At 38.4% G+C, this 27463-nt stretch overlaps 2 protein-coding genes across 2 annotated transcripts; both read right to left on the minus strand.

Annotated features, from left to right (window-relative positions):
• Positions 1-1500: 1500 nt before the first annotated feature.
• On the minus strand, positions 1501-9247 carry cbln12 (cerebellin 12). Its single transcript, XM_036597512.1, is given in 5 exon segments — positions 1501-2656; positions 2658-2804; positions 3949-4068; positions 4167-4725; positions 9106-9247. Coding segments are annotated over 4 exon segments (600 nt in total). The 5' UTR covers positions 4449-4725; positions 9106-9247; the 3' UTR covers positions 1501-2605.
• Positions 9248-11928: 2681 nt separating this feature from the next.
• trim110 (tripartite motif containing 110) lies at positions 11929-24748 on the minus strand. Its single transcript, XM_036597644.1, has 7 exons — positions 24245-24748; positions 22446-22541; positions 19935-20168; positions 17648-17670; positions 17333-17478; positions 14793-15064; positions 11929-12201 (listed from the first exon to the last, which is right to left on the minus strand). Exons 1-7 carry the CDS (start codon positions 24740-24742, stop codon positions 11929-11931), a joined length of 1542 nt encoding a protein of 513 aa, XP_036453537.1. The 5' UTR covers positions 24743-24748.
• Between the last annotated feature and the right edge of the window lie 2715 nt (positions 24749-27463).

The following is a 27463-nucleotide window of genomic DNA, read 5'->3' on the forward strand; positions in this document are numbered from 1 at the left end:
AGAGAGAGGGAGAGAGAGAGAGAGAGAGGAGAGAGAGAGAGAGAGAGAGAGAGAGAGAGAGAGAGAGAGAGAGAGAGAGAGAGGAGAGAGGGGAGAGAGAGAGAGAGGGAGAGAGAGAGAGAGAGAGAGAGAGAGAGAGGGAGAGAGAGGGAGAGAGAGAGAGTGCACATGCACATGGTTTATTTATAAGTGTGTCTTTGAACTCATTTCAGCGTAAAAGACTGATTGTGACAGGATACCCTGGTACATCCATAGGAGTCCAGCATAGGCGTGAGTGCCTGCTTGCCAAAAGCTCCATCTGTCTTCTTATGACCGGTGCCTCTGTAAGTTGTATGTGTTTTCTACTGTGCTTCTACGGCTCCCGTTACCAATTTCTGTCTGACCAGAAATCTGGTTTGCAAACAGTCTGTTTACAAATAGTTACTCTGCTATTTATAATATGTCTCTTTTTGAAAGTCAACAAATTTTCATGTAATGGAAGGAAGAAAAGCAGAAAATGTCAAATGGAATTTTACACCACTGTGCAAACGTCAGAGACCACCTTTCATTTGTTTAACTTACAGTCGCTGACTCACAGTCAAAACGGCTTTTGAGCACAAATAATTCATTTTTCAGTGTCAGGAAAAAGTCAGAAATCATATAATTAACAGAAAATAACTATCAATTAAATATAATATTCAAATTCTCACTATTGGTGTGTCCTCTCTTCTTTTCTGGAGACTTGCCTCCACACCTTCAAAGTTCAGTCTTAGAAGTTGGTTGCATTTTCTGCTTTTCACAACCCAAATAATCCCAAACACATTCAGTGATGTTGAGGTCTGGACTCTGGGGTGGTCAGTCCATTGTTCTGAGATCACCAGCAGCTTCTTTTTCATTTGCAAATCACTGTTGTCGGAAAAAAAACCTCATCTCTCCAAAATGGCAACTTTACAGGAGAAGGAAAAAGCCTACTTTACTTTTAATGTAAGTCAATGGAACCAGAATTTTTCCAAGTAATTTTGTGCCGTTTCTTTTGGTCCATTCATCATGAAATTTACACACAATTTAAAGGGCAACAGGCATTTTTTAAAATTATATCAAAAACTGAAAAAAGTCAAAAATGCAAATACGAGGTTTTCTTCCGACAACAGCGAAATTTTCATCTATTTTATTTTCTCAGTAAAGGCTTCTTGACAGCTACACATCCTTTCAGACCCATAGCGCTGAGTTGTCTTCTCACAGTGGAAGGATGGACAGAAACACCTGTTTTTTTTTCAGATCTGATGCAGCTTGATTTTCTCCTCTCTCTCAAAGATGAAAGCTTTAAGTGCTGTTTATCTGATGGGGACAGTTTTGGTTGTCCAGGTCTTGCGGGTGGTTGTTAGGAGTCCCATGTCCTCTGTAACTCAAGTTTGGGAAACTCTTTTTTTTCAGTTATTTTCTTTCACTTCCTTATACAAGTGGATTATCTTATATCTTTGCGTGGTATAACTTCTCATCAGAACAAATGGGCGAGCAAAATAATGTTTAAATAAGCAGTTAAATTTATTATTTTGCTTTACAAACTTCATATATATGTCTCAAAAACAGGTGATGGTAGAATGAAATAAGAAGAAGAGAAGTGCAACCCTGTAAGTGGAAAGAAAGCTTTAACCGAACACCAGGTTTTGTAGGTAACTGTGAAAGGGAAAAGAATATGCATTATAGATGTTTTATAACAGTGCTATCAGAAAAAAAGTCACATTCAAATGAATTATCTGTTTAATTTTAGCCAATTTTTCTATTCAACTACAAAAGTTTCTGTAGTTTTTATTCATCTCTCAAGAACTCTTACTCGAAAAAGATAGAATTCAAATAAAAATTAAAACTATAATTAGAATTAGGACAAAATCTATATTTTGCATCACAAATGTCCTCTTCTCTGATACAGACTCACTGGCCACTTTATTAGGAACACCTACCTTGCATCTACAGTCATGGGCCAATGCAGGTCCATGTTCCATATATAGGCCTTGCTCTGTTGAAGCCTGTCCAGACCACTTGCCTCAACCGAGTCAGGCTTACTGCAAACTCCTAGGATCACTTACAGCTCAGTTGGTTGAAGATCACTCTCAAACATACAGTAGATCCTAATCTCTGGAATAGCATTCTCAGAGGATTTTAGGAACGCAAACGTGATAGATGCTTCAAATCTAGATTAAAAAGATATTTGTTTAACCAGGCATATGCCAAGAATGCCTAGAAACAGTGCTGAGAATGATCCACTGCCCAAATATTACCTGCTCAGTGGTGGGCCAGACCACTGATAAGCAGGGTAAGGCTAAGAAATTAGAGAAACAGATGGACTACAAGTAACCTTAGAACTACACAGTGTACCTATATGGTACATGGAAAAAAGTATAGTAGATTCAAAGTTGGTGTATGTAATAAAGGGGCCAGTGAGTGCATTCATTGGGCTGGTTTTCCAGACAAATACATAGATTAAGCTTGAAAAAATGACATGTCAGTAGGCATGTCGCATTGAAAATACTGTTGGTCCAGGCCTAAAACTCTGGGCCTGGAAAACCAGCCACTGCTTCCACCTTCCCTCGCCTCAACGCAGCTTCTCTGCCCAGCCCTTTTGTATTTACAAGGGGAAGACCAGGAAGCCAGAGAAGGTGGAGTACTTCCAGCCTCCCCATCAGGTTGCCCCGCTCCAGTTTCAGGTAGGCCTTGTCGCCCCTCTCCATGATCACTAAACCAGCATTGGTGGCTGCCTCTCGGGTTACATCCTGGTCCCCAGCGAAGGCAGAAATCATTGGCCATCCATTGAGCATCAAGCTCACCTACAAGAGACGGAGAGAAAACAGTCATAATCCATATTTTTATTCACCAACATAAAATGTATTCATCTAGAATGGAACACTACAGTCTTAAAAACAGATGATGCTTCAAGGGTTCTTTAGGAAAGAAAATGGTACTATATAGAACCATGAACACTCAAAGAACAATCTCCATGATTGAAGGGTTCTTTGCATCATGAAAGCGTTCTTCAGACTGATGGAAAATGTGCATGAATTTGCTATAAACAGTTCTATATAGAACCTTTTTGAAAATGGTTCCATACAGCACCCAAAAGGGTTCTTCTATTTTTACAAGCTTGACACAGTGACAATAGAAGAACTCTTTTGGGTTCTATACAGAACCATCTATAGCACATTCTACATCAATCCAAAAAACCCTTCCATGAACCCTTTAATCATGCAGAAGGCTCTTTGAGTGTTCATGGGTCTATACAGAACCATTTTCTTTACTAAAGAACCATTGAAGCACCATCTTTTTTAAGAGTGTGGGATTCAAGGTGAGTTTTTAAAAATGTAAATTATAACATTACACTATATTTTCTTTGCTTAAATACTTTAAAATACACTGAATTATAAGGAAAAAAAGAATTTAAGAAGCTATATATACACACTTAAAAATGGTTCTTTAGTAAAGGCAATAGTTCTATTTAGAGCCATGATTGCTATATAGAACTATTTCATGCCTAAGTGATTATTTGCATGGTGAAATGTATCAACATCATAACAATAGCAGATAGAACCATATTGGTGCCATATAGAACCATATACAACACATTCTCCATCAATCTAAGGAACCATTTTACCATGCAAAGAACCACTTATGCATGAAATAGTTCTATATAGAACTCATGGCCTTAAATAGAACCTTTACTAAAGAACCCTTGAAGAACCATTTTTTAAGTATGTAGTACAAAAATATGTTTGTTCTGTTTTTGGGTGAGAGGGTGGGTTTAGGGTAACTTTTGGGACAAATCTGTTGTTCTAATGAGCCAGCTGTGGTACACAGGCCCACTTTGGGCAGGGCTGTTCTAAACCAATTAAAGGTTTTTCCTAGAACCATAAATCCAAGCCAAGACACATTTAGGAATTGAAGTGTGAATTACATTAGTTTGCCATTAAAATGTACCTGTATGGTTTGTCTGTTGTAAGCTTTTACTACGTGGAAGTTGAAACTGTACACCCCTCTTCTCGGAGCTAAGAAGATGCTGCTCTCCTGGTCAAAATGACCACCAACATTCACCAAAATCTGTGGACAAGATTAGGCAACAGTACACATACTGTCCACATAAAAGGACTGTCCAATAAGCTTTGCAGTCAGGCTGATCTAGTGACTTTCTTGCTTACCTGGTCAAAGTAGATGATCATGGTGCGATTGCTCATGTCTGTGGGTTCGTGGTTGGTTTGGCGTGTTGCAGAGAAAGCCACCCGGCCGGTTCCTGAGCGCACCGACATGCCCAGTGCATTATTTGCTGGTTCTGAAGATGGTGTGGAATCACAGACCACGAGACATTTCCCCTCCAGCACAATGGGCTCAGTGTCATTCTGACCCCTGGCCACCAGGGGGTCCCACAGCAGCAATAAGCCAAGGAGCAGAGTGGGCACTCCAACAGGTAATTCTGGCGGCATGCTCTTAATTGGTGAAGATATCTTGCTCTGAGATGACTATGCCAAATTATTTCTTATAACCTTATTATAGATCTTAATAATTAAGTGGGATGGATTAAGAATAAAGATGAAAGTCACGACTAATTGCTTTCGTGTCTTTTCTTCTCTGTGTCCGTTTCAATGGCTTTTGAAAAATGTCACCACTGTGACTTTCTTTGTGGGTTGTCACATTAACTGTGGGAGGCCAAGGACGTTCACAGGTTCCCTGAAACCGGAATAAAATCCATCATCAGATGATCTGTGAGGAGAGAAAAGCACAAGGAGAGAGATGTGACAAAAGTGGTGCCCGCTTACAATAATAAAGGTGGCAAAAAAGGGTCCTTTGAAGTAATTCCTCAGAAGAACCACTTTTGGTTCTCTAAAGAACATTTCAAAGGACAGTTCTCTAGAAAGCTGAACTGAAACCAGTCAGTTGGAGAGCTGGTAAAGGAACGGCTTGTTGAGACACAATTTTCCACTTGCTTCTTTAGCACTGGAGCTACGAGGCTAACGTTGCTAACACTAGAAGTCAATAGTCACCCACATCTTTTCAGTATACACATCCACAAATCCTCTCTGAAACCTCATCCAGGTCTTCATTAAGACCACACAGACTTGTCATTGTGGTTGAGGACACAGTATGAGTCACTGTGAGCTATGAAAATGAACTTCAACGAGTGGCTGAGCACTGTGGGCCTGCTATTCTAGACGCAGGTGTTGTGAAACATCTTTATAAATGGAAACTACAGAAACTGCGAATGTAATCTTTGTTTCATGTGCCTTTAACTCTGTGCATGCGACTGTTGTCTGAAGTGGCTGCGTGCTTTCAGCTACACGGTGATTTTTTTTCCCCTTTTTTATAGTTCACAGTAAAGAAACGAAATTCTCAAGGGTTGCGCGAGGCCGAAAATGCCTTCGCAAGCTTACAAACTCGCATACTTTCTGTGGTTTCGCGTTGCCTGTCGCAGATGCTCCACTAATGCAGTAGTTTCATGATTACTGGAAAACGATCCTATCACAGTTCTCACAATGGCGACGTGTGAGTCCAGAATACTGGCACCATTTAAAGTGGAATGAGAAAATTCGAACAAGAAGCCGGCAAATACAAAGCCAACGTCAGCCTCGTGCTCGTGTGACCCCAAAAATAAGATAACCTATTTGATGCTTATTACTAGTTAGTACTATGGAAAAATAGACTTAACATCTCACATTTACACTGTAAGCCCAGATAAGTTGAATTTAGTTAAAAAAATTTGAGGAAACCGGTTGCCTTAAAAAAAATTAAGTAATGTGTAATGAAAACGAGTTAGAATAACTATAATTTTTGAGTTAGGCTAACATAAACATACGTTTGCACAATTCATAAATTCTAATTATTTTAATGTCTTGAAATTGTGATTTGACTATATGTTTCATTACACAGACAAAAACTCTATTTGGGTGCCAGCTTGCTCACCACCGACAGATTACACTTTACTGTGAACCTGGTCACTGACCATAACAAACGTCCACTTATTAGCAAAGAAAACGATAATTTTCACTCTTAGGCAACAACACATGTCAGACAGCTGAGTAAAGCATATATAAAAAACATTTGTCTGAAGAAAGACAGCCTGGGTGGAATGAAAGCACACTGACGCTGAGTCAAACAAAGGGAAAGAAACACTCAATATGCAAATAGATGGAGCCAAGAGCCAATGGGAAGAAATATACGTTTTATCTAATAAAATCGTGTTTTAACAAAACAAACATGTAACTGTATTTCACAGCTTACATAGTTTCACCCAGTTTCACACATTTGTTCAGCAACTTTATTGAAGAAAGAAACAATTAAAACCAACAGAAATGTCATCATGTTTTGAATGTGGGGTTTCTGTTGCCATAGCAACAGACTAAACTAAATAGCAATAAGTTAATTCAACTCAAAAATGCCAATTGGGTGTACAAAGTCATCAAAAACGTTGCCTTAACTTAAAATTTTTGAGCGATGTGTGGGATACACTGAGTTTTATGTACAACAGACTTAATTTATTTGAGTTAAAACAAAATGCGGGATTACAGTGTAGGAGGTATTTAATAGATGCACATTTCACAGTGAAACATTGGTGTGTCTGCCAAAGTGTTCAGCACACTTCTTGCAAAACGAAGCTCCTCAAAGTCGTCCATCTTTGTTTCATGGTACGCCTCTTTTTTACCAACCAATCACAGCCTTTGTCGCGTAGCGTATTTGTCCACGGAGTCCACCCAGCTGCCATGTGTGCGACATGGCGAACGAAGCCTCCACATGACGTCTGCGGTTGTTTATTTTCTCCTCAATTACATCATATGGTTCGCTGAGGCCAGGTGAACGTCGCCTCCGCACAAAGTATGCTGAGGCCTTTAGTCACACTGTGTCTTAAACCACATTATCAAGTCTAAGGAACCTTATTGAAGACCTGGATGTGGTTTGAGAGAAGTTTTAGGGATGTATTTACAGAAAAAGATTTGGGTGACTATAGACTCTAGTGTTTACTTGCATCTTAGTGTTTGAACCAAAGATTTGAACACAAGCATGTCTTGGCTGATCAACTTCATCTGGGTTAAGTGGAAAACTGCATACATTCGATTTTTCACTGAATTATTCCTTTAAAGCAAAGTGCTGGACTGCAACAATGCCACAGTGAGCAAATAGTATATGGTATCTTACTGCTTTATTATTGTTATTATTAATGCAACAAATATCATAGTAATAGTATTTAAGACTCAAATCTTGCCACTGAAATTTTCATAAATGAACGTAATTATGAACGTAATGGCGTAAGTGAAGAAGTCAAGAAACAAACTTTTTATTGGGGCTGCAAAAATTAGATAAAAATAAAAATGATGCCAAGAAGAAAAAGCATAATGCAATCAAAACTAGGATGGCAGCTACATAATATATCATATAAGTATCAACTGTACTATCTTTTAAACAAAACTATTAGCATCAGACAAGGGTTTAGATTTGATAGTTCAAACCAATATTTAACATATTTATTGTATTCCAGATGAACAGAACCTTTAGCAGCCCTATAGAAATATATGTAAAATTCTTCTGTAATGCTAACCTAACACATGTAGTTGCAATTTATACGTTTTATAAATATGTATGTAGCAGCATTGGCAGATATGTACATGAAAAATATTGTATATCAGTATCTATCCACCATTTAGGCCCAGTGCCAGAGGAAAAACAAAACTGGGGGAGTACAGCGGGAAAGAAAAAAGGTAATGAAAACACAGGCTGAGAAACACGCCATAGATCTGTTCAAAGGAGCTACACATTCTGGTAAGAATCAATAGGAGAGCTACATTTACAGCAAATCACCAAAAGTCCACCCATTTAACATACAGTGCATCCCTAAAGTGCAGCTAACAGCCTGCAAGGTGCTCCTATTTTAATTAGTGTAGCCTTTTATAAGCTTTCATAAAGCTTAGTTGCTTGATTTTTGCTGCTTTCCATTATAGAACCATATACAAAATATTGGTGGGGCATTGCCCCACAAAATAGCTGGACCTGTCACAGTTCCTATATCAGTGCATTCCTAAGTGTTAATGCTCCAAAGTCATTGTATGCAGGGAGACGCTAGCGAATGAGGCTATAAAGCCGTCCAATTACCATTTGGAGATAAAACATTCCTCCAAAATAGAAAAACATTGACTAAAAACAGACCTAAGGCAGGAAACCCCTTCCATAACCCCTTAACAGCCCATGGGCCTGTCAACACGCCCAGAGTTTTACTATACACTTCAATAACCTAAGAACAGCTCTCCCAGTTAGCACTGAAGTCACTGTAGCTACTGAATAATAAGCCTCTGTAAGTATTAAGCCTGAGATGTTAAGGAACCAAGAGTAGGTCTTCTACAGCATCGCTCCAGAGAAGCCTTTTGGCACCTTCTCAGGCAGCAGGTTATGAGAGGGAGGAGGAAGAGGAGAAAAGGAGGGGGGAACGAGGCCGTGTTGGATCATTGTCAGCAGAGGGAAGCGGCATGCAAGGACCGGGGAGAGAAAAAGGAACAACTCCACTGAGAGACCATCTGTCTTTCACACGCGCCCTTTCCCTCCTGACGTTCCACAACATGCAGCCCACTCTGTCCTACCACCCACCCACATACAGCTTCCACTCTCTTCGCCGTTCCTCCAGCATGCTGCTTCAACTGTGTCTCTCCAGTTTCTTGGCATGCTGCTTACAGGCAACTCTAATATGCAAAAGCTTCAACTATGACATATGTCTCCAAAAGGTGTCTTACATCAACAATCGCACTTTCAGCAGACCGCTAACGCTGTCCGAATACAAACGACAAATACGACGTCATACTTTAATATAGTTCTTTCTTTTCTGTGATGCTCGAATATCTAGTGTTAGAGAAGCCTTTCACAATCCTACATTAATAGAATTAGCACTCATATTACCTTTAAAATAGACTTAATTCCAGCGTTTATCTAAATTTCAGGAGAACAGTGTAACTTAATATGCTGCAAATTGAATATTGCAATAGTTGTGCACTTAAAATTATTTCAATGTATCAAACTCTCATTGAATCAAACTAAATAACTCAGAATCTCAATAAAATAGAATATTTCCTGAGGCATTTCTAAGTGAGAAAGAGAATAGATCACCTGTTTGATGTAGCGGTATGTCCTCTGGACTGGAGATAAGGCAAGAGACTGGAGAAGCAGTGCAGCTCAGCGGTACTTATCCTGTCTGCCAAAGACCCTCCCCACAGCACCAACTACATCTCTCTCTCTCTCTCTCTCTCTCTCTCTCTCTCTCTCCCCACCTTCCGCTCTATGTCCCTCTATTTCTGCCTCAAACCTAAATGTACGCCTGGAAAATAAGGTGAAAATATCTTTAAAACTACAGGCAACCAGACCTGGTCAAACAGTCCTGTCAAGTGAGCCTGTTAACTAAACCACATTAAATGCTAGTTTAGCTGATGGAACGCTCCCTGACTTGGTGGTGGCGTGTTAGTGTGTGTTGCACTGGTATGAGTGGATCAGACACAGCAGTGCTGTTGGAGTTTTTAAACATTGTGTCCACTCACTGTCCACTCTATTAGACACTCCTACCTTGTTGGTCCACCTTGTAGATGTAAAGTCAGAGATGATAGCTCATCTGCTGCTGCACAGTTTGTGTTGGCCATCCTCTAGTCCTTCATCAGTGGTCACGGGAAGCTGCCCCTGAAAGCTGGATGTTTTTGGTTGGTGGACTATTCTCAGTCCAGCAGTGACACTGAGGTGTTTAAAAACTCCAGCAGCACTGCTGTGTCTGATCCACTCAGACCAGCACAACACAGACTAACACACCACCACCACGTCAGTGTTACTGCAGTGCTGAGAATGATCCATCACCCAAATAGTACCTGCTCTGTGAGGGTCCATGGGGGTCCTGACCACTGAAGAACAGGGTAAAAGGGGGCTAGCACAGTATGCAGAGAAACAGATGGACTACAGTCTGTAACTGTAGAACTACAAAGTGCACCTATACAGTAAGTGGAGCCGATAAAATGGACAATGAGTGCAGAAACAAGGAGGTGTAATTAATCTGTCTGCTTGGTGCATTTTGGCAAACAGAATTTGGTGAGCAAAAAAAATGTTTATAAAAGTATATTTAAAGTGTTTAAATGTTATTTTTTTGCAATAAGCCCTAGTTAATCTGATCAGGGATTTGCAGGAAAAAATATTTATTTGATTATATAAATTCAAAATATCTGAATCGATCTCCATCCCACCAGCAGAAAGGCCAGTATGGGGCCTAAAGAAAGAGGTTAACCACTGTTCCACCTACATTATTTCAAGAAACTCTGATTACTTTTCTCACAATAATTTATTTGTGATGGTCACTGTAAAAAGATAAATTGATTTGTGTTGTATTGAAAAGTTAATTGAAAAGTGTATCTTAGCTTATATTAAATATTGCAAAAGACAAATTGCAATTAAGTTATGGTTATGTCGGCCAGCATTTCATGTTCGCTGCATACTCCAAGCCTTTTACATTTTGTGAAATCTGCTTGCTATCTCATGTCAGAGTGGGTAATCAGGAGAGTCGGGAGAATTCTTAGTGGGCCAATAGCGTTTGGCCTAGTTATTTTGACAAGCACAAGAATAACAACTTCAGTTGTTCATTGACAACACTGATTATTTTAATTGTTTACATCTAATGTTGACATCTAAATAGCTGTTAAATGAATAGCAAACAAGTCATGCAAACTAGCACCAAAGCAGTAATGCAGCAGTTAACACTGCACTGATTTTGAAGGAACAGTTGCTGTAATGTAACATAATATCTAGAAATTCAACATCAGTCGGTCTACTCTTCGCCCACATGCTCATGTAAATCATATGAAGAGGGATTCTACTAATTTTTCAAAACTTCTCAATAATTAAATCATTAAGAAGTAAATAAAGTCAACCAGATTAGGTTGTGAAATTTGTTGTTTCTAAAACTTACCCAGTCAGAATTGTTCATAATGATGATGATGGGAACCAGAGGTCTGCAATGTTAAGTGCTTCTAAAAGCTACATCATAGAAAACTTTTAAAGAAATAATAATAAGTACACTGCATGGTGGGGTGGCACGGTGGCGCAGTGGGTAGCGCTGTCGCCTCACAGCAAGAATGGCCTGGGTTCGATTCCCGGCCGGGCGACCAGGGTCATTTCTGTGTGGAGTTTGCCTTTTCTCCCCGTGTCTGCGTGGGTTTCCTCCCCCAGTCCAAAAACATGCAGTCAGGCTGATTGGACATGCTGAATTGCCCCTAGGTGTGAGTGAGTGTGTGACTGACTGACTGTGTATGTCTGTCTGTCTGTCTGCCCTGCGATAGACTGGCGACCCGTCCAGGGTGTATCCTGACTTCCGCCCAATGACAGCTGGGATAGGCTCCAGCACCCCACCGTGACCCAGGAGGATAAGTGGTTTAGATGATGTATGTATGTATATACATTGCATGGTGCCAGAAAAAATGTTTCATTATAGTTCTAAAGAAAGGTTTTGGCCTAAAATGTATTGTGACAAATACATTAATGTACACACGAGGAAACTCTTTTTGATTCACCCCTACTTTACAATTATCAACCTTTCATGTAAAGCTCATAAGTCACATAGGTTCACTGGTCATGTTGGATAGTAAATGAAATGGCTATTTTCCTTTGCAGACATTGTGATGCCTGGTTCCTATCACCACCACTGTAAAGAAGTCTGAGTTTGAACGTTTCTCCACAATGAATCACTTCACACCAAACCACTCTGAATGACTTTGTTTACATTTCAATAATTAAATTATGCAAAACTTTTGAAAAACCAGGTGGAATTCCCCTTCAATTATATCACATTTCAAGTCAGCATAGGGTGGAATAGCAGTTATAGATTATAATAATTAATTGCAATAGCAATGAATGCCAGGAGTGAAAAAAAAAAACGTTATAGTTTATGACTGAAAGGCCAGGTCATGTTTTTCTGAGGATGGAAATCCTGCTGTTGAGCTCTGGTTTATAGAGGCCGAAGCCCAGGCACACAGGCTGGGAGAAGCTGGTGCTGAAGTTGTACAGAGGACGCAGGGCGGATGACGGCCCCACCTCAGAGAAGGTGATAGAACCAGAGGTATAGTCCAGAGAGACTGCCAAACGGTTTCCAGACATTTTAGCCGAGAGCCGAGTTTTCTTTCGGTTGTGCCAGGCTGCAAGCTTTCTGTCATGCTGCTGAGTCAGGCTCCATGATACCTGCATCAGTCAGGAAAATAATCAAGTAAAAAATCAAACAATCATCCAAACAATCAGTATTCCTTCTGCTGAGAAAGCTACAGTACGGCAGTCATAACTGTCCGATTATACTCGATTACTTAAAGTAGACATATTTTACATCTATTCTTTTCTCTGTTTAATGTACTTCCTCATGCTCTTTGTGATGAGTGCGGGCAAAATGCTTTAATTTGGCTTAGAATGTGCTTGAAGCTGGAATTTTCCTGATTTGTGAAGAAAGGGTTGTTTTCTGGGCGTTGATTCGATATTCAAACAAGAAGACTCTCAGTGGGCAAGTCCATGTGGAGGTGGGGGGGGGGTGTATGACTGGGCAGAATATATGCGGGGGCTGTAGGCGACCACAGCACTGTGAGACTGTATAGTGCAGGGGTGTCCAAATTTTTTCAAAGAGGGCCAGATTGGACCATGTCAAAATAACCATGGACCGAAATATCACTGACAAATGATTAAAAATCTTAAGTTTTTCCAAAATCTGAAAATTGTAGACTAATGAATCAAACTTAGCATCTTGCTGGCAATCCATTTCGAGAATTTGGTGATGACCCCTCAAACACAGATAAATCTGCCGCCAGAGGAGTTATAGCGAGTGCGTGTTCACGCTAGTCCGAGTGGTCTGTGAGCTACTGTATAAAAGATGCACAAGGATCCATTTATTGCTGGATTGCTCAATCGGAGTAATTTGGATTGGTAAGTTTGTGGGAGAAGAAAGACTCCCAAACTATAGCCAACCAGTGTTGTGCATTACAATGTAATTCAATGGTAATGTTATAGTATTGGTTGGTGGGCCCCTTATAACACACTCTAAAACATATGTCTGCAGGCTGTTTTTGGCCCTGGGGCAGGACTTTGGACACCCCTGGTAATCTGGTATAGCGTCACATAGCAGAGGGGTGCTATAGAACTCATTTAAAGAGGTTCAAGCTCATTTTTACACTCTGTTCATGTTAATTAAATAAAACTTTCAACAGAATTTATAACACTTGGAATCAGTTAACTGCCTCTTCAGAAAGTCACTGTTTTCAAGCTGAAAAATATAAGCTAATGATGTTAGCTGACAGACAGTAACATAACAGACAGTTAGCATTTGCCTGTTTATATTAAAGACTGACTGCCTTCCTCTGTGTGAATTTCAAGCCACATGTGATCTTCTGTGGTCTCGAAATGACTTTAATTTAATATAGTAATGGCAAAATGCTGAGTAGGGCACTGAGAAAGTGAACAGTGCTCAGAGTCAGTCACACAGTGTGGAGTCAGAGAGACCGAGGGGGCCAACCACCGACCAGGCAGCAGCAGGATGTTTACAAAGGGTAAAGGTGTGTGTTCACATTCATAGCCTGGTTTCGCTTTGTGAGTGTATGGTGGTTTATTGACAGTGCTATCTTGCTGACTAAGCAAATTCTCATTCTCTTACAGTAAGAAAAAGTCTGGTGGACACACCCATGCAGTTTTTATGTTGTTATGCTTTAAAAAGCTAGGCATGATTTGTATTTTATTTATGCCCTTCTTTTGAACCCTGATTACTTCATTAATCAAGTAATTAGTGGGTTACTTAAATAATATAAAGAGTAGTGAAAGCCCCACATAACAGTATGAATTACATAATATCTTTCCGGCTACATGCTGGATTGTCGTGAAAATGTTCAAAAACTACTATATAATTTATGCAACCGTGCAATATTTCAAAGCTGTGCTCTGAATAGTTTCTTAGTTTGAATTTTTAAACAGTTCCCCATTTGGTTCTCAAATACAAGATATCTAAGAGATTCTGTGTGTGACAGAATTCCTCAATAACAAAAAGTACAAGAAAATATTAGCTCTTAAAATGAGAGAATAGACTTCATAATAAAGGTTTTTGTGGAAATACAATATCTTTCTATTTATATTTTTAGTATTTCTTTATATTGTGGCTTTATATCAAGCACATAATGTTCATGTTTAATCATGAAAGAGTCCTAGCACATTTGTATTTTTTATACATGAATCAGACATAACTATTCTCATAAAAAAAGGTTTTGAAGAAATAGAAATAGCACCAGCTTTAGACACTGTATGCATAAATTAATATTTCATAAAGTAATACATAAAAACTATGATTTGCAAAAATAATTTTCAAGCTGACTGAAATATTATGTTTTGAAAATAAAATATTGAGCAATTTGACAAAAAATTACATCCTCCATTAAATTCACCTGTTATGGGAATTTATTTACATGAAACCTGTTTGAAGTGAAATGTTGTTGTTTGTGTTGTATTGATTTCCCAGGTAATATTTTAACTTAATTCAGTCATTTTGCATGTTAAGGGCAATATTTAACATGCATTTTTACAACCAGATGGGACAAATTTGAGAAAATCATAACTAAAAATCTATTTGGAGCACAGCTTTGAAATTCTGCAGAGTTTTATGAATTAAATTGTATTTTTTCTTGATTTTTTCATGGAAATCCCTAACAAGCACTAGGTGAATTTGCATGGAATGACCCTAATAGAGCTTAATCTGAAACCGTTCGACTTTTCAAAGACAAGACTGGAAGATGAAAGGAATGCTGTACCTTATTGCACCCAAAGGCCGTCCCCTCCTTGCCTTTTCTCTCAATGCTGTGGTAGGTTATAGCTATATCCCAGAAACCTTCTGCTTCTAGTTCCCAGTAGTGAGTTCCAGAGGAGAAGGTTTGGTTGGTGACAACCTGAGACCAGTGGTCAAAGCGGTCAGGATGATCAGAGTTTGGTAATCGATGTTTGACCCTCATTACTGATCGTAGGTCATCAGAAACATTCAGCAGTGGATGGGCAGAGTTGGTGTCCAAGGTTAAAGGACTACTCACTGCAAAAGAGATAAACATGAATAGGATGAATGTAACCACTAGGGGGCGAATCAAAGCTGACTTTCTGCTCTTTATAGTCATAATTTTATTTCATATCCAAGAGAGGAGAGCCAAAATAACAGAACTTGTCTAACTATCACATTATGATAACATGCAGTAAACCCTCTCTATACAGGATGCTAAGAAGCTGGTCTATGCCTTTGTCTATCTTTGACTATCTATGGAAATAATTTTGTGCCAAAAGTTTCAAATAAAATAATTAAATTCCACAAACAAACTGTAAAGTATAAAAATGCTCAAAATATGTTGCAAATATAAATAATGGGAGCTCAATCCAACTTAATTTTTCAAAAATAGTAAGATTTTCACTCATTTTGATATAAATTTCTAATTAATTTTGCTAGTCTTCGCTCCAGTTTTTTTTATTTGCTGATTTTACTGATACATTTCTTCTTTTTCTTTTTTTTTTGCTTTTAGCACCTTTTCACAGGGGACGGGTCTTAGAAGAGGGTGTTTATCTGTTGGTCATGGGGATAGCCCTAGCCGTTTGGGACTCCTACCAGCATGGTAGCTGATTTAGAGTAAAATTAGAGGCTAACTAATAACAGTAACTACCATAAGCTGTCTAAACTGTATACACTTGTAACGGGCTACATTGTGTATTGCTGATGCTCATTTTGGGTTCTAATAAGTTATAGTTTTAACTACAAGAGTAAAGTTCACAAACTTTTAAACTCCTTGAGACCACCGGTGGTTCCAAAACGCACTTCGTCATATTCTTAATCACTTTCATATTGCATAAGCTACATTCAAAAGGTGGGTGTCGTATGAGAGCTGTAACTGTCTTCTGTCCAGTCAAATAGATGGGTGATGTAATTTGAAACTTTATAATAAAAGAAGCTGAGCTCACAATTTTTTGTCTACTGAAAGTCGACCCATTTTTCCACAAATCTGGGTTATAAACTATAAACAGATGGCGTCTCTTCAGTGATCTGCTCTGTAAAAATTATTTTTATAAAATAATACAAAGAGCGTCTAAGATTTTTGGCTTTCAGCAGTAGCTGTAAGCATATAGCAATATGTATATGATCATAAAACACATGTTCTGTTAATTTGAGGGGAACTTTTACAATAAATAAATAAATAAATAACATAAAAATTTACATTTATTTCATGCAGTTACTGAATAATTTGCCTCACGATTTGGTCCTGTAAATTCAGATGGAAAAACTAAAATATACCCTCGAGCATAAGAGGATAAACAAGCTTCAAGTTAAACTTTAATGTAAAAACGTTAAAGCCGTTGTAGACTGTTTTTAACTTACATAAGTTTATTTAGCACATCAACACATTTAAGTTAACATAATTTGAAATATTATCTGCTTAAACACAGCATAAACAACTCACTATCTTCAACCATTCAATACTATGCAAACCTCATTAAGTTAATAACAGTTAAATGTGCTTTTTCACTGTTTGGTTGTTCAAACATGGTGTTCCAGGTTGTTGGGTAGGGTATTGTTAGGTGGTTATTAGGGTGTTGCTAGGCCATTGCTATGGTATCTTAAGTGGTTGCTAAGGTGATGAGCCATTACAGTGTTATCCTAGGCAGTTGCTAAGGTGTAGCTAGGCCATTGCTCTGGTGTCCCAGGTAGTTGCTAAGGTTTTGCTAGGTCATTGCTATGTTATCCCAGGTAGTAGCTAAGGTTGCAAGGCTTTTGCTATGGTATCCCAGGTGGTTGTTAAGGTATTGCTAGGTCATTATTATATCTTAGGTAGTCGTTAAGGTATTGCTAGGCCATTGCTTACCCCAGGTCGTACCTAAGTTTGCTAGGCTGTTGCTATAGTATCCCACATTGTTGTTAAGGTGTTGCTAGGCCATTGCTATGTTATCCCAGGAGGTTGCTAAGGTGTTTCTAGGCCATTGCTATATTATCCTTAGTGGTTGCTAAGGTGTAGCTAGCCCATTGCTATGTTATCTTAAGTAGTTGCTATGGTATTGTTAGGACATTGTTATCTGTTAACAATGTTATGTGAAGTGGTTGCTAAGCCTTTTCCCTCTGCTTCCCTTTTTCTTTTCCATTTTTCAGCTCCAGATGCGTCTGTTCTTTTATCTGAAATGTGATCAACTAGGTTCTCTTTTGCTCTCACTCGAGCATCTTAGACAACAGAGTAGCACACTGTTAATCTAGAAGTTGTTAAGGGGCTTATTATTATTATTGTTATTACTATTATTTATATGTTGTGAGGTAAGTTTGGGCACTCACAGAGATCTCTCTTGAGCTCAATAAGGCATCGCAGTGTTTCAGATATGAATTCCCTGTATTTCTGCTCCACGTGCTCTAGAGTGCGTTTCTTATCGAAGCTTGGCAGTACTGGTGTAAACAGAGGCGAGTTGAGGTCATCCACAAGCCTGCAATATATAACACATTTTACACATTTACATCATGAATCCCTCTTTCTGAAAAAGCAGTCAGGCCTGAAATTAGACACACATATACATGCGTGTGTGGTATAAAGGCTTATTACAGAACAAAGCTGTCATTATTATTCACAATGAATAGAGATAAGTAAAAACTTACTTTGAATTCTCTGTTTGAAATGCCTGCAAAGAAAAAAAAGGATCATTGAAACGTCTAATATTCTTTTGAAAAGCCCTGTTTTCTGAGTGTGGGTGCACACACAGCATAAGCCTTGCCCCCCTCCCCACACACATTGCTCTGACAGGATGCATCCAGATGCCTAGTTGACAGAAGAGACAAATTTTGATACAATTAAATTCACACAATAATGATGTCAGTACATGTCCAGAAACTGGGCGTCTTAAACTGTGTTCTCTGTGAAGCAGGCAGATCAGTCACAATGCTTGTAATTGCTAAATTAGATCAGTGCAGATCAGATCCAGATTAGATCATGTTTAGTGTAATTTCAGCACCACAAAATCCACTTCTGGGAAATTAAGTAAAAGCAATTTTGTCATAAAAGGTGATCAACTAGTGTACAGTGCTTTCTAGAAGTACTGGATCATTGCAGTAAATTTATTGTGATTATTATGATTATTATGATATATTATTAGCATTTATTCATGGACCTCTCTTTGTGCACAGTGGTGCTGGCTGAAACAGAAAAGGTCTTTCCCTAACCTAATCTACAAACTTTGAAGCATGCAATTCTCTACAATGTTATTAGGTGCCATAGCATTGAGATTTCCCTTCACTGAACCTATGTTCCAATGTAAAATAGCCAAAGACAATTATTCCTCCTCCACCAGACTTTACAACTGGCATTATGCATTTGGGCATTTTCCTGGCATCCACCCAACCAGATTCAGCTGACAAAATTCTAGATGGTGAAGCCTGATTCATCACTACTAAGAGTCTAATGGTGATTTTAGGCTGATATGTGGCAGCTCAGCCATGGAAACTCAATTCATGAAGTTCTCAACAAACAGTACTTGTGCTGATGTTGCTTCTAGAGGCAGTTTGGAACTCAGTAAGTGTTGCAACCAAGGACAGACAATTTTTATGTACTACTTCAGTATTCATGGTCCCACATTTGTGGCCTTTCACTCTGCAGCTGAGCTGTTGTTACCATTTCACAATTTTGCTCAAATGTATCAAATGATTCTGTGTCAGCATAATACATGAAAAAATATATATACTTTGACCTGTATTAAAAACAAAAACAGTACAAAGACAAGATATGTAATGTTTTACTCCATCAACTTCGTTGTTTTTTGTAAATATGTACGTTCATTTTGAAATTCATGCCTGCAACACATTCCAAAAAAATTGGGACAGGGACAATTTAAGACTAGAAACATCGTGAAATGTTCCAAAAACATCCTAAACAGGTGATGCAATCGTTTTTGGACATAAAAAGAGCATCCAGGAAAGGCCTACTCCTTAATGAGCAAGGATGGGTCGAAGCTCGCCAAGCTTTGCCAAAAATGCATCGGCAAAAATCCAACAGTTTAAAACTAATATACCTCTGCCAGGAATTGAAAGAACGTTTGGTTTTTCACTGTCTTCAATACATAATATCATCAAAAGTTTCAGGGAATCTGGAGAAATCTCTCCAGATGCGTAAAAAGCAAAGCCTGTTACCTTTGACCACTCAAACAACATTGAAAACCAGCATTCTGATTCTGATGGGATCAGGAATACATTGACATATCATGGTCAATAAACCCCATCAGTCAGTGAATCGACCAATGTAAGTTAATACTGTACTATGCGCAGAAGCCATTTGTCAACATTGCCCAGAAATGCTGCCGACTTCTCTGGGCTCAAGCTCATCTGAAATGGACTGATACACAGTGAAAACATGTATTGTGGCCTGACGAGCCCATCTTTCAGACAGTTTATGGAAATAATGGACATTGTGTAAAGAACCATCAGATTGTTATCAGCGTGAAGTTCAAAAGCCAGCATCATATGCTGCCTTTTAGATGCCGTCTTTTTCAGGGATATCCATGCTTATTTCAAAAAGACAACACCAAACCACATTCTATACATGTTACAACAGCATAGCTGCATATCAGAGAATGTAGGTGCTAGACTGGCCTGCCTGCAGTCCAGAACTGTCAGTTTAAGACAGTTCAAACAGGATGTACTAGTCACTGTTTTGCATACTTCCCAGACTATCTTGGAATTCGTTTGATAACACAATTAAATGCTTCATCTTAACAAGGCTAGATGTGTTAAAAAGCAAACTATTTATGTTATAATTTACGGCCTGGAACTTCACAAGGGACATCATAAACTGACAGAAGAGTGGTGACCCTAGTGGTATGTTGACCCGGTTAATTGCCCTGCCCATGTGCCAGCCCTGTAAAACAACATGTAATTTTATAACAAGATATCTCACCCAGATGAGCAGGAAGGGGTCGGTCTCCCGGAGCAAGCTACCCAGATAGTGGTAGATGCTTTCTGTCTTCTCCAGGCCTCCTTTCACTCTGCTGAAGTCCTCCTGCAGTTGGTCAATAGCCTGCTGCCTTTCCTGCTCATTTGCATTCCTCAGGGCCGCAACCAGTCTGTCAACCTGGTTCTGTAGAGCTGAGCCCAGCCAAACTACCTGAGAGTCATCTGCCATAGAGGAGCTCTGAGATGGAAGCCACATTCACACATTCCAGAAAGTACAATGAAGCCAGTTAAATTATGGGAAAAGCCCCTTAGTAAGCCCAAACTAATCCAAGACAACATATTTCTATTATGACGTTTTCAGTTTTTAGTGATATATCTTAGAATGAAATGATAAATCTGTCTTTTAAGATGGTAAAAAATCTAAATGAAAAGTCTGGACTGTGCTTAAAGGGTCCCTGTTATGTGTTCCCAATAAGCCCAGCCAAGCTTCAATTTAAAAGAATATATAAAATTTGATAGTTATCAGGCTTATGTTGACACATAAACAACAACTCTCTTTTATGAGATGACTAAGTGTGGGCAATATGGCAACTATATGATATCACAATACTTTGACATTTTCACGATACACAATGTGTATCACGATATTTCATTTTTCTGAGGTTTGATAATTTGATATACTGATATTTGTTCAATGTTTGCCAGTTAATCAGGACTAATTATGCTCTCTTTGTAATAATACAATGTTCTTTAAACGCTAATGATATCTATGATATGTGTAGAAAAACACATTGTGACATAATTTAGCAATAAAATATCACCACATTGCACACTTCTAATTTAACCCTCTGTTGCACAATGTTGCCTCAGGGCAACAAACTCATTTTCCTCTCTTTGCAATAGCATTAAACATAATTAAAGATAATGACCAGGTTAACAATAAAGAAAAAAGATTGAGGAAGTCAATAAAAAGCATGTAATTGGTCATACTATCTTTACTATCTCAGCACCTTTAAACCTCTTTTTTAACATTCAGTATCACTTTTTATTTGTTATGAGAATTTGCAGAAATATGTTTGTTGCCCACAAGCAGCACTGCGCAACAGTGGAATGGATTTAGCCAGTCACTTCAGGGAACATGAGTCTGTATCATTTCTTCTCATTGTCTCACAATGTTGCCTCAAGGCAACACACTTCAAAAGGACCCCCTGCACACTTTTTTGTTTGTTTGTTTTTATATTTAACAATCAAGCCCATTTTATGCAAGAAAAGTGAATGGAATATATTTTTTTAAAAATTGCTCTCATAATGTGTGCAGCAGAGGGTTAAACTGGAAACCATCGTTAATAAAAAAAAATCCAGCATTTTATGCATGCAAGCTCGAGCTGTTCCCAGATTATTTGACTAGTTGTCTAATTAGTCCTGGTGAACTAAAAGTCAGCTTCTCTCAGTCTGCTTATTAAATTTACTGACTTATTCATGTATTTATTTATTAATTTTATTTTACAAAATTGCAGAGATTTCTGCAAATGGAAGTTTGTACCATGTAGCTCTGTTTAAGTGCAAAAGAAAGTGCAATAAAAATGTTCTCAATAACATACATAGCAAAATAAAGGGTTCCATTTAGGTTGCAAACCAGTTTTACCAATACAATGTTATTTATTTATTAGTGTTTTACCAGAAATTGGAGAGATTAAGGCACTTGAAGCTGAAAATCAGGCGCAGCAGCATGTATAGCTAGCCAACACTGCTCACTGATGCTTTCTATTTCACACCATGTCACGTTTATTTAACTTATTTCTAGACATTTTTTGCTTGTTTCAAGTGATTTTAGTAAGGCAAATGATGTCACTATATTGGCAGATAATATAGTGGCAATATGGTGAGATCATTTTATAGAAATAAGTTAAATGATCTCATAATAAGATGACAACAATCTCAAAATGAGAAGTGTTAACCGGATTTAAGTACATCACTTAACAAGATGCCATTTTTTGCAGTGCATTATTTTTTAACTATTTCAATTTTTTTAAATATTTTACATTATGTCTGAATGTGGGCTTACAGGGTATGTGGTAGAGCTGGGCAATATGACAATATTTATCGCTATCGTGATGAATTACATCACAATATGTCAGAATATGCTTTTCTGAACACATTGTGGATATTGTCAGTACTTAGAAACACTTACCAACTTAATGTTTGATTACCAAGACAGTGTAATTAGTCCTGTTTAATTGGATTTAGTGCAGCACAGTGTGTAAAATGTTGAATACAAATAATTGAATTGTTGAATTGAATACTTTTTGATAGTATTTTTAAAATGTGGGCTTATTTTGTCTGTTCTAACTTATCAGACATCAGGAAAAGTAAAGTACTTGTTGTATCGTGTATCATGAAATGATATTTTGCCATATCGCCCACCTCTAGTACGTAGGCTTTCCCTACTTGTTTACTCAGAGTGTGAAACTAAAGATTCTTTGTAGGATGAGAAACAGAGGATGGATTTACTCACTATTATGGTGCTGCTCGATTTCTCATGTTCCTGAAGGATCTTCTCACCACACTTTATCTTTTCCTCTGCTTGCTGAAGAAGAGCCTGTAATGTGTCCTGTGAAAAGACCGTATTTAAAGATTATGTCTAAAACTTATAAGAACAGCGATTTGGTGTGATGCTGTCAAAGGGGAATTTGTTTTAAAAAGTCTGCATAATTCAATCATTGAGACTTAATCAAAGTAATTCAGAGTGGTTTTATGTGAATTTGTGCATGGCAGAGAAACTTACAGACTGGAAATCTGGAAAAAAATATGTTTTCTTCAGGTACTATTTCTCAAAACTATCCTAAAACAATGTCTCAGGCAGCATCTTTGTACCCACTTCACATAACTTTCTGTGAAGTAGGTTTTAGAGACTTTGGATGTCTGGTTCCTATCACCACCACTGTGAACAGTTGTTACTTGGTAAGTTTTTCTAGAACACAGCATTTCACATCAACCCACTCTGAATGACTTTGTTTGCATCTTAACCATTTAATCATACAGAAATGTAGTAAAATTTCAAGAATTCCTCTTTAATACAAAATACACTTGAAATACTGTGTTTTCTGATGAACTGACCATTCTAAATACCCAGATATCAAGAAGAGAGAGGGCCACTGTTGGCACACTGATGGCAAAGCTGGCGGCCCACTGGCTTTTTGCTCAGCATTTTTTGGGTGGCCCACCAGTGGTCATGGAGAGTATTACACAAAATGTCACATTTCATCATTCATTTTCCACTCACAGTCCAATTAACCTACTTTTATTTAATTTGTTATCCTTTGTGAATTAGTTTAGTAAATAATTTTAACAGTAATATCATGAGTAAAGCCAGTTATAAAGCTGAAACCAATCCAGCACAGTATCAGCAATATTATCCACAAAATTATTTTATATTAGACCTAGTCTTTAATTTTTTTCTCTCAATTGTTTTTGATATTTGTCTTGGTTTATTTTCCGAAATAAAAGATGGTGCGCATTTAAAATCTGTTTGAGGAGATTAAAAAATAGTTAGATCTAGTTAGATATGCGGGACACTAATCTGGGTGGTCCCCCTTCTGACCAGCAGTGGAGCACAGCCAGTGGGGCGCCGGCGTTTACAAGCCATCGGACTGATATAGAGGTTTGCTATCTGGGCAGATGCATTAAAGTTACAAACTTTTTCCCTCTTTTGTAAATTTTTGGGAGTGCTATTTTATTATAACAGTGACAATGGCCCTTATATATCAAACTTGGGTACAGTCAAATCTGATTGTGAAATGAGTGCACACAAATTTTGACTGTTTTATTATTTATCAATTTCACATTGGTTATATCTGTATGATCAAACTAAGTTAAATATGTAATTTCCGGAAAAAATAACACTACACATCAGTGCCGGCTCTACATAATCTGCGATACAAGCAGCTGCTTTAGGGCCCAGAGGCTGCCAATAGTAGCACCACCTTAACAGCCACCTGGCATACCATAGGAACAGCCTTAGCAACTACCTGGGACACCATAGCAATGGCCTAGCAAACACCTAGGATAACATAGCAACTGCCTAGCAGCACCTTAGCAACCATCAAGGATAACATAGCAGATTAACCACTTACAAATGTATATAATTTACATAGCATGTAGACAGCAATGAGACGTAGAGTATTTCATTTGTCATTAAAGGCACTCAAATCTCTATTTTATTACACAATGTTATTATATATTACTATATTATATATATTATTATTATATTACTATATTATAAATATTATTATATTTGACATTTGTGGTTCCCACCTTGTAATCCTCCTCCAGTTTTCTCAGGCCCTTGACCTGGTGCTGAGCATGGCTGCCCTCCAAGATGCAGTCTGCGCAGATATACTCCCTATCGTCCAAGCAGTAATAGCGAAACACCTCCTGATGGGCAGGACACCTGCGGCGGGACATGTCAATCAACGGCTCCACCAGCAGGTGGGTGCTGTACGCAGGGAACTGCAGGTGTGGCTGCAGGTGCTGCTCACACAGCGAAACCTCACAGCGCATACAGCTCTTCACAGCAGGACACGCGAGTCCTCCCTCCCCCTCCTCCGGACAGCAGTCGCACACCACCACACCATGATCCTCCTGACACTGCGGGCAAGCAAAGCGCCCCCTGCTGGAGCTGGAGCCCTGAGTCTGCCCCCACATCTCCCACACGCAATTGGGACAGAAGCTGTGGCCGCAGGGTAAGGGGTAAGCTGGACCAAACAGGTCACGACACATGGGGCACGTCAGCTCCTCATCCATGGAACCCATAGCAGTAGATGTTCTATCTGAGAATTATTTTAAAAATGGAAAATTAACAGGGCAGTTGGGAATGTTTTCATAACTATAAAATGAATTAATTTTGTTATTCAGTTGTTCTGAGTAAGTTTTAGAGAAGAAGGGACAGAGATTATCCTTGTCATTATTTGCTTCCAAAGGTTACAATGTGTTGTTGGACTAAGATTATAATGTAATATAATAATAATTAGTAATGTTTTAGGCTATATATTATTGAGTGCTATATATGATAAACTATATTAAGGTATATAACATTATTGATAAATACATATAACGTATTAGGAATGATAATAAATTTACAATGAACCGCAAACTAATGTCATTTTCCCCCCCTTTCCTTCTTTTTATTTAATATCTGGTTTTGGTGTTGTCTCGGTCTCTGCCTTGACTTGGGTTCAACTACTACAAAATCTCAGTCTTGACTTGTACTTGATGACTACAAAGTCTTGGTCTTGACTCTGGCTTGACTACTACATAATCTCAGTCTTAACTCGGCCTTGGCCACTATAAAGTCTTGGCCTTGAGTCTGACTTGACTACGATAAAGTCTGGGTCTTAACTCAGAATCGACCACTATTACGTCTTGGTCTTAACTTAGACTCAACGACCACAAAGTCTCAGTCTTGACTCGGACTTAACAACTACAAAGTCTCGGCCTTGAATCTGACTTGACTACTATAAATTCTTGGCTTTTAACTCAGACTCGATCTTGACTCAAACTCAACAAGTAAAAAGTCTCGGGTTTGACTCAAACTCGATGATTACAAAGTCTCTGTCTTAACTCTGACTCAAATACTAAGGAGCCTTAGCCTTGACTTGGACTCGACTGCTATAAAATCTCAGTCTTGACTCAAACTTGACGACTACAAAGTCTTGGTCTTCACTCTGACTCAAATACTATAAAGTAGGTCTTCATTTGAACTTAACTCGTACTGTAAAGTAGGTCTTGACTCGGACTCAAATACTACAAAGTCTTAGTCTTAACTCTGACTCGATTACTACAAAGTCTCGGTCTTGACTCGGGCTCAATATGTCCAGGTCTTGGTCTTTACTCAGACTCACTTCTAGGGGTCTTGACACAACCCTACCCTGGAGATCATGATATCTACACAAGCACATATGTAGCCCTTTACTTTGCAATAAATAATAAACCTATATGTGTCTTCTGAGTTTGTATATATAATATTGATGAAAAAATTAGACGTCTGGTTCCTATCACCACCACTGTGAACAACTCTGACTTGGTAAGGTTCTCCAGAATGCAGAATTTCACATCAAATCACTCTGAACAACTTTACTAACATATTAATTATTTAATTATGAAGAATTTGAGAAGAAAAAGCTGTAAAGTAAGTTGCCTTATACTTTTAAGTTGACTTATCTTGTCATTTTTTATAGTGCCATTGTGTTAAATCTTTTTGTGCTAACCTAATATTTAGAACAAAATAAATGTTTTTCAGCACCACATGTTCTAAAGTAGAAATAATGGAATAATAGCAAAACTAAGGACACGCCTGCTTAGAATAAGTACAACTGATGAGATAACCCCAGATCCAACTACTAGTTTAATCTGTTTCCTAAATAAACTACTTATAGGATTTTCCGTTTGATTGCTCCGTGATTAAGAGAATCTTTGAGTTCTTGTATCATCTGCTAGGAGTAGGAGCACTTCCAATGGTATTACATCAGTACCAAAACATTTCATATTTGACTACCCAAATACCATATTTGAATACCTACATCTCACATCTTCCTCTGTTACAAAAAGAAGGCCATACAATCCGCTTTGAAGCATCCTATCCTCCTCTTTCGGGCCTACTCTGGACCTCTCTAGACTATTCAAAGGATACTAAGAAAGAAAGAAAGCTACTAACCTGTTCATGTCGTGATGCAGTGCATTAAAATGCGATCATTGTGAAAGCAGAACTGTTTCAGACTGGAGCTCCACTGTGTGAGCACAGCCGCCGGCTTATCCCACTATAGTACCTTCTTAATCTGAAAGACTGACCTCTTGGCATGGAGTGCTGTTAAGCTTTGAGTCAGTCACATGACCCACTTAGTAAAGGGTGTGGGGCTTATGTGTTATTTGTTGGTGTTTGTTTTGGTTCACTATGTACAATGTTGTGATTAACTATGTAAATTACACTCTTAGAAATAAAAGGTACTAAACTGTCACCCTCTTGTCACTAGGGTGGCACCCTAAAGGGTACATCTCAGTACCTTTAGTCAGGGAACATAATTGTATCATAATCCATTGAAATTATATTTTCTAAGTTGTATTGACTCCACACCCCCCGTCTCGTCTCCAGGCTTTTTATTTTACTGTTCTGTTTAAAAAACATTACGTTATGAAAAGGTACAAATATCTACTTTTCACCTGGAAAAACCTCTTTAAGGTTCACAATTGGACCTCAAAACCACTGCTGTTCCTTTGATGGTACATTTACATTGTTTGTACCTTAATGAATGAAAAATGTACCTGAATCTTTATTTCTAACAGTGTAGGATAGAGCATGGTTTCTCTACCATTGGGCCGCAGACCACAAGTGGGCTACGAAGCACCCTCTGGTGGTCTTTGGACCAATACTGAGAAAGAGCCAGTGGTCTATAGTGGGCTCAAAATGTTTTCAAATGGGAAACAATATTAATACAAGCCATGTAACAACGATGCACAAAGGCAGCTTTGTCTATTTCT

This window comes from Colossoma macropomum, unplaced genomic scaffold (assembly GCF_904425465.1).
Source record: "Colossoma macropomum unplaced genomic scaffold, Colossoma_macropomum, whole genome shotgun sequence".
NCBI classification, from domain to species: Eukaryota; Metazoa; Chordata; class Actinopteri; order Characiformes; family Serrasalmidae; genus Colossoma; species Colossoma macropomum.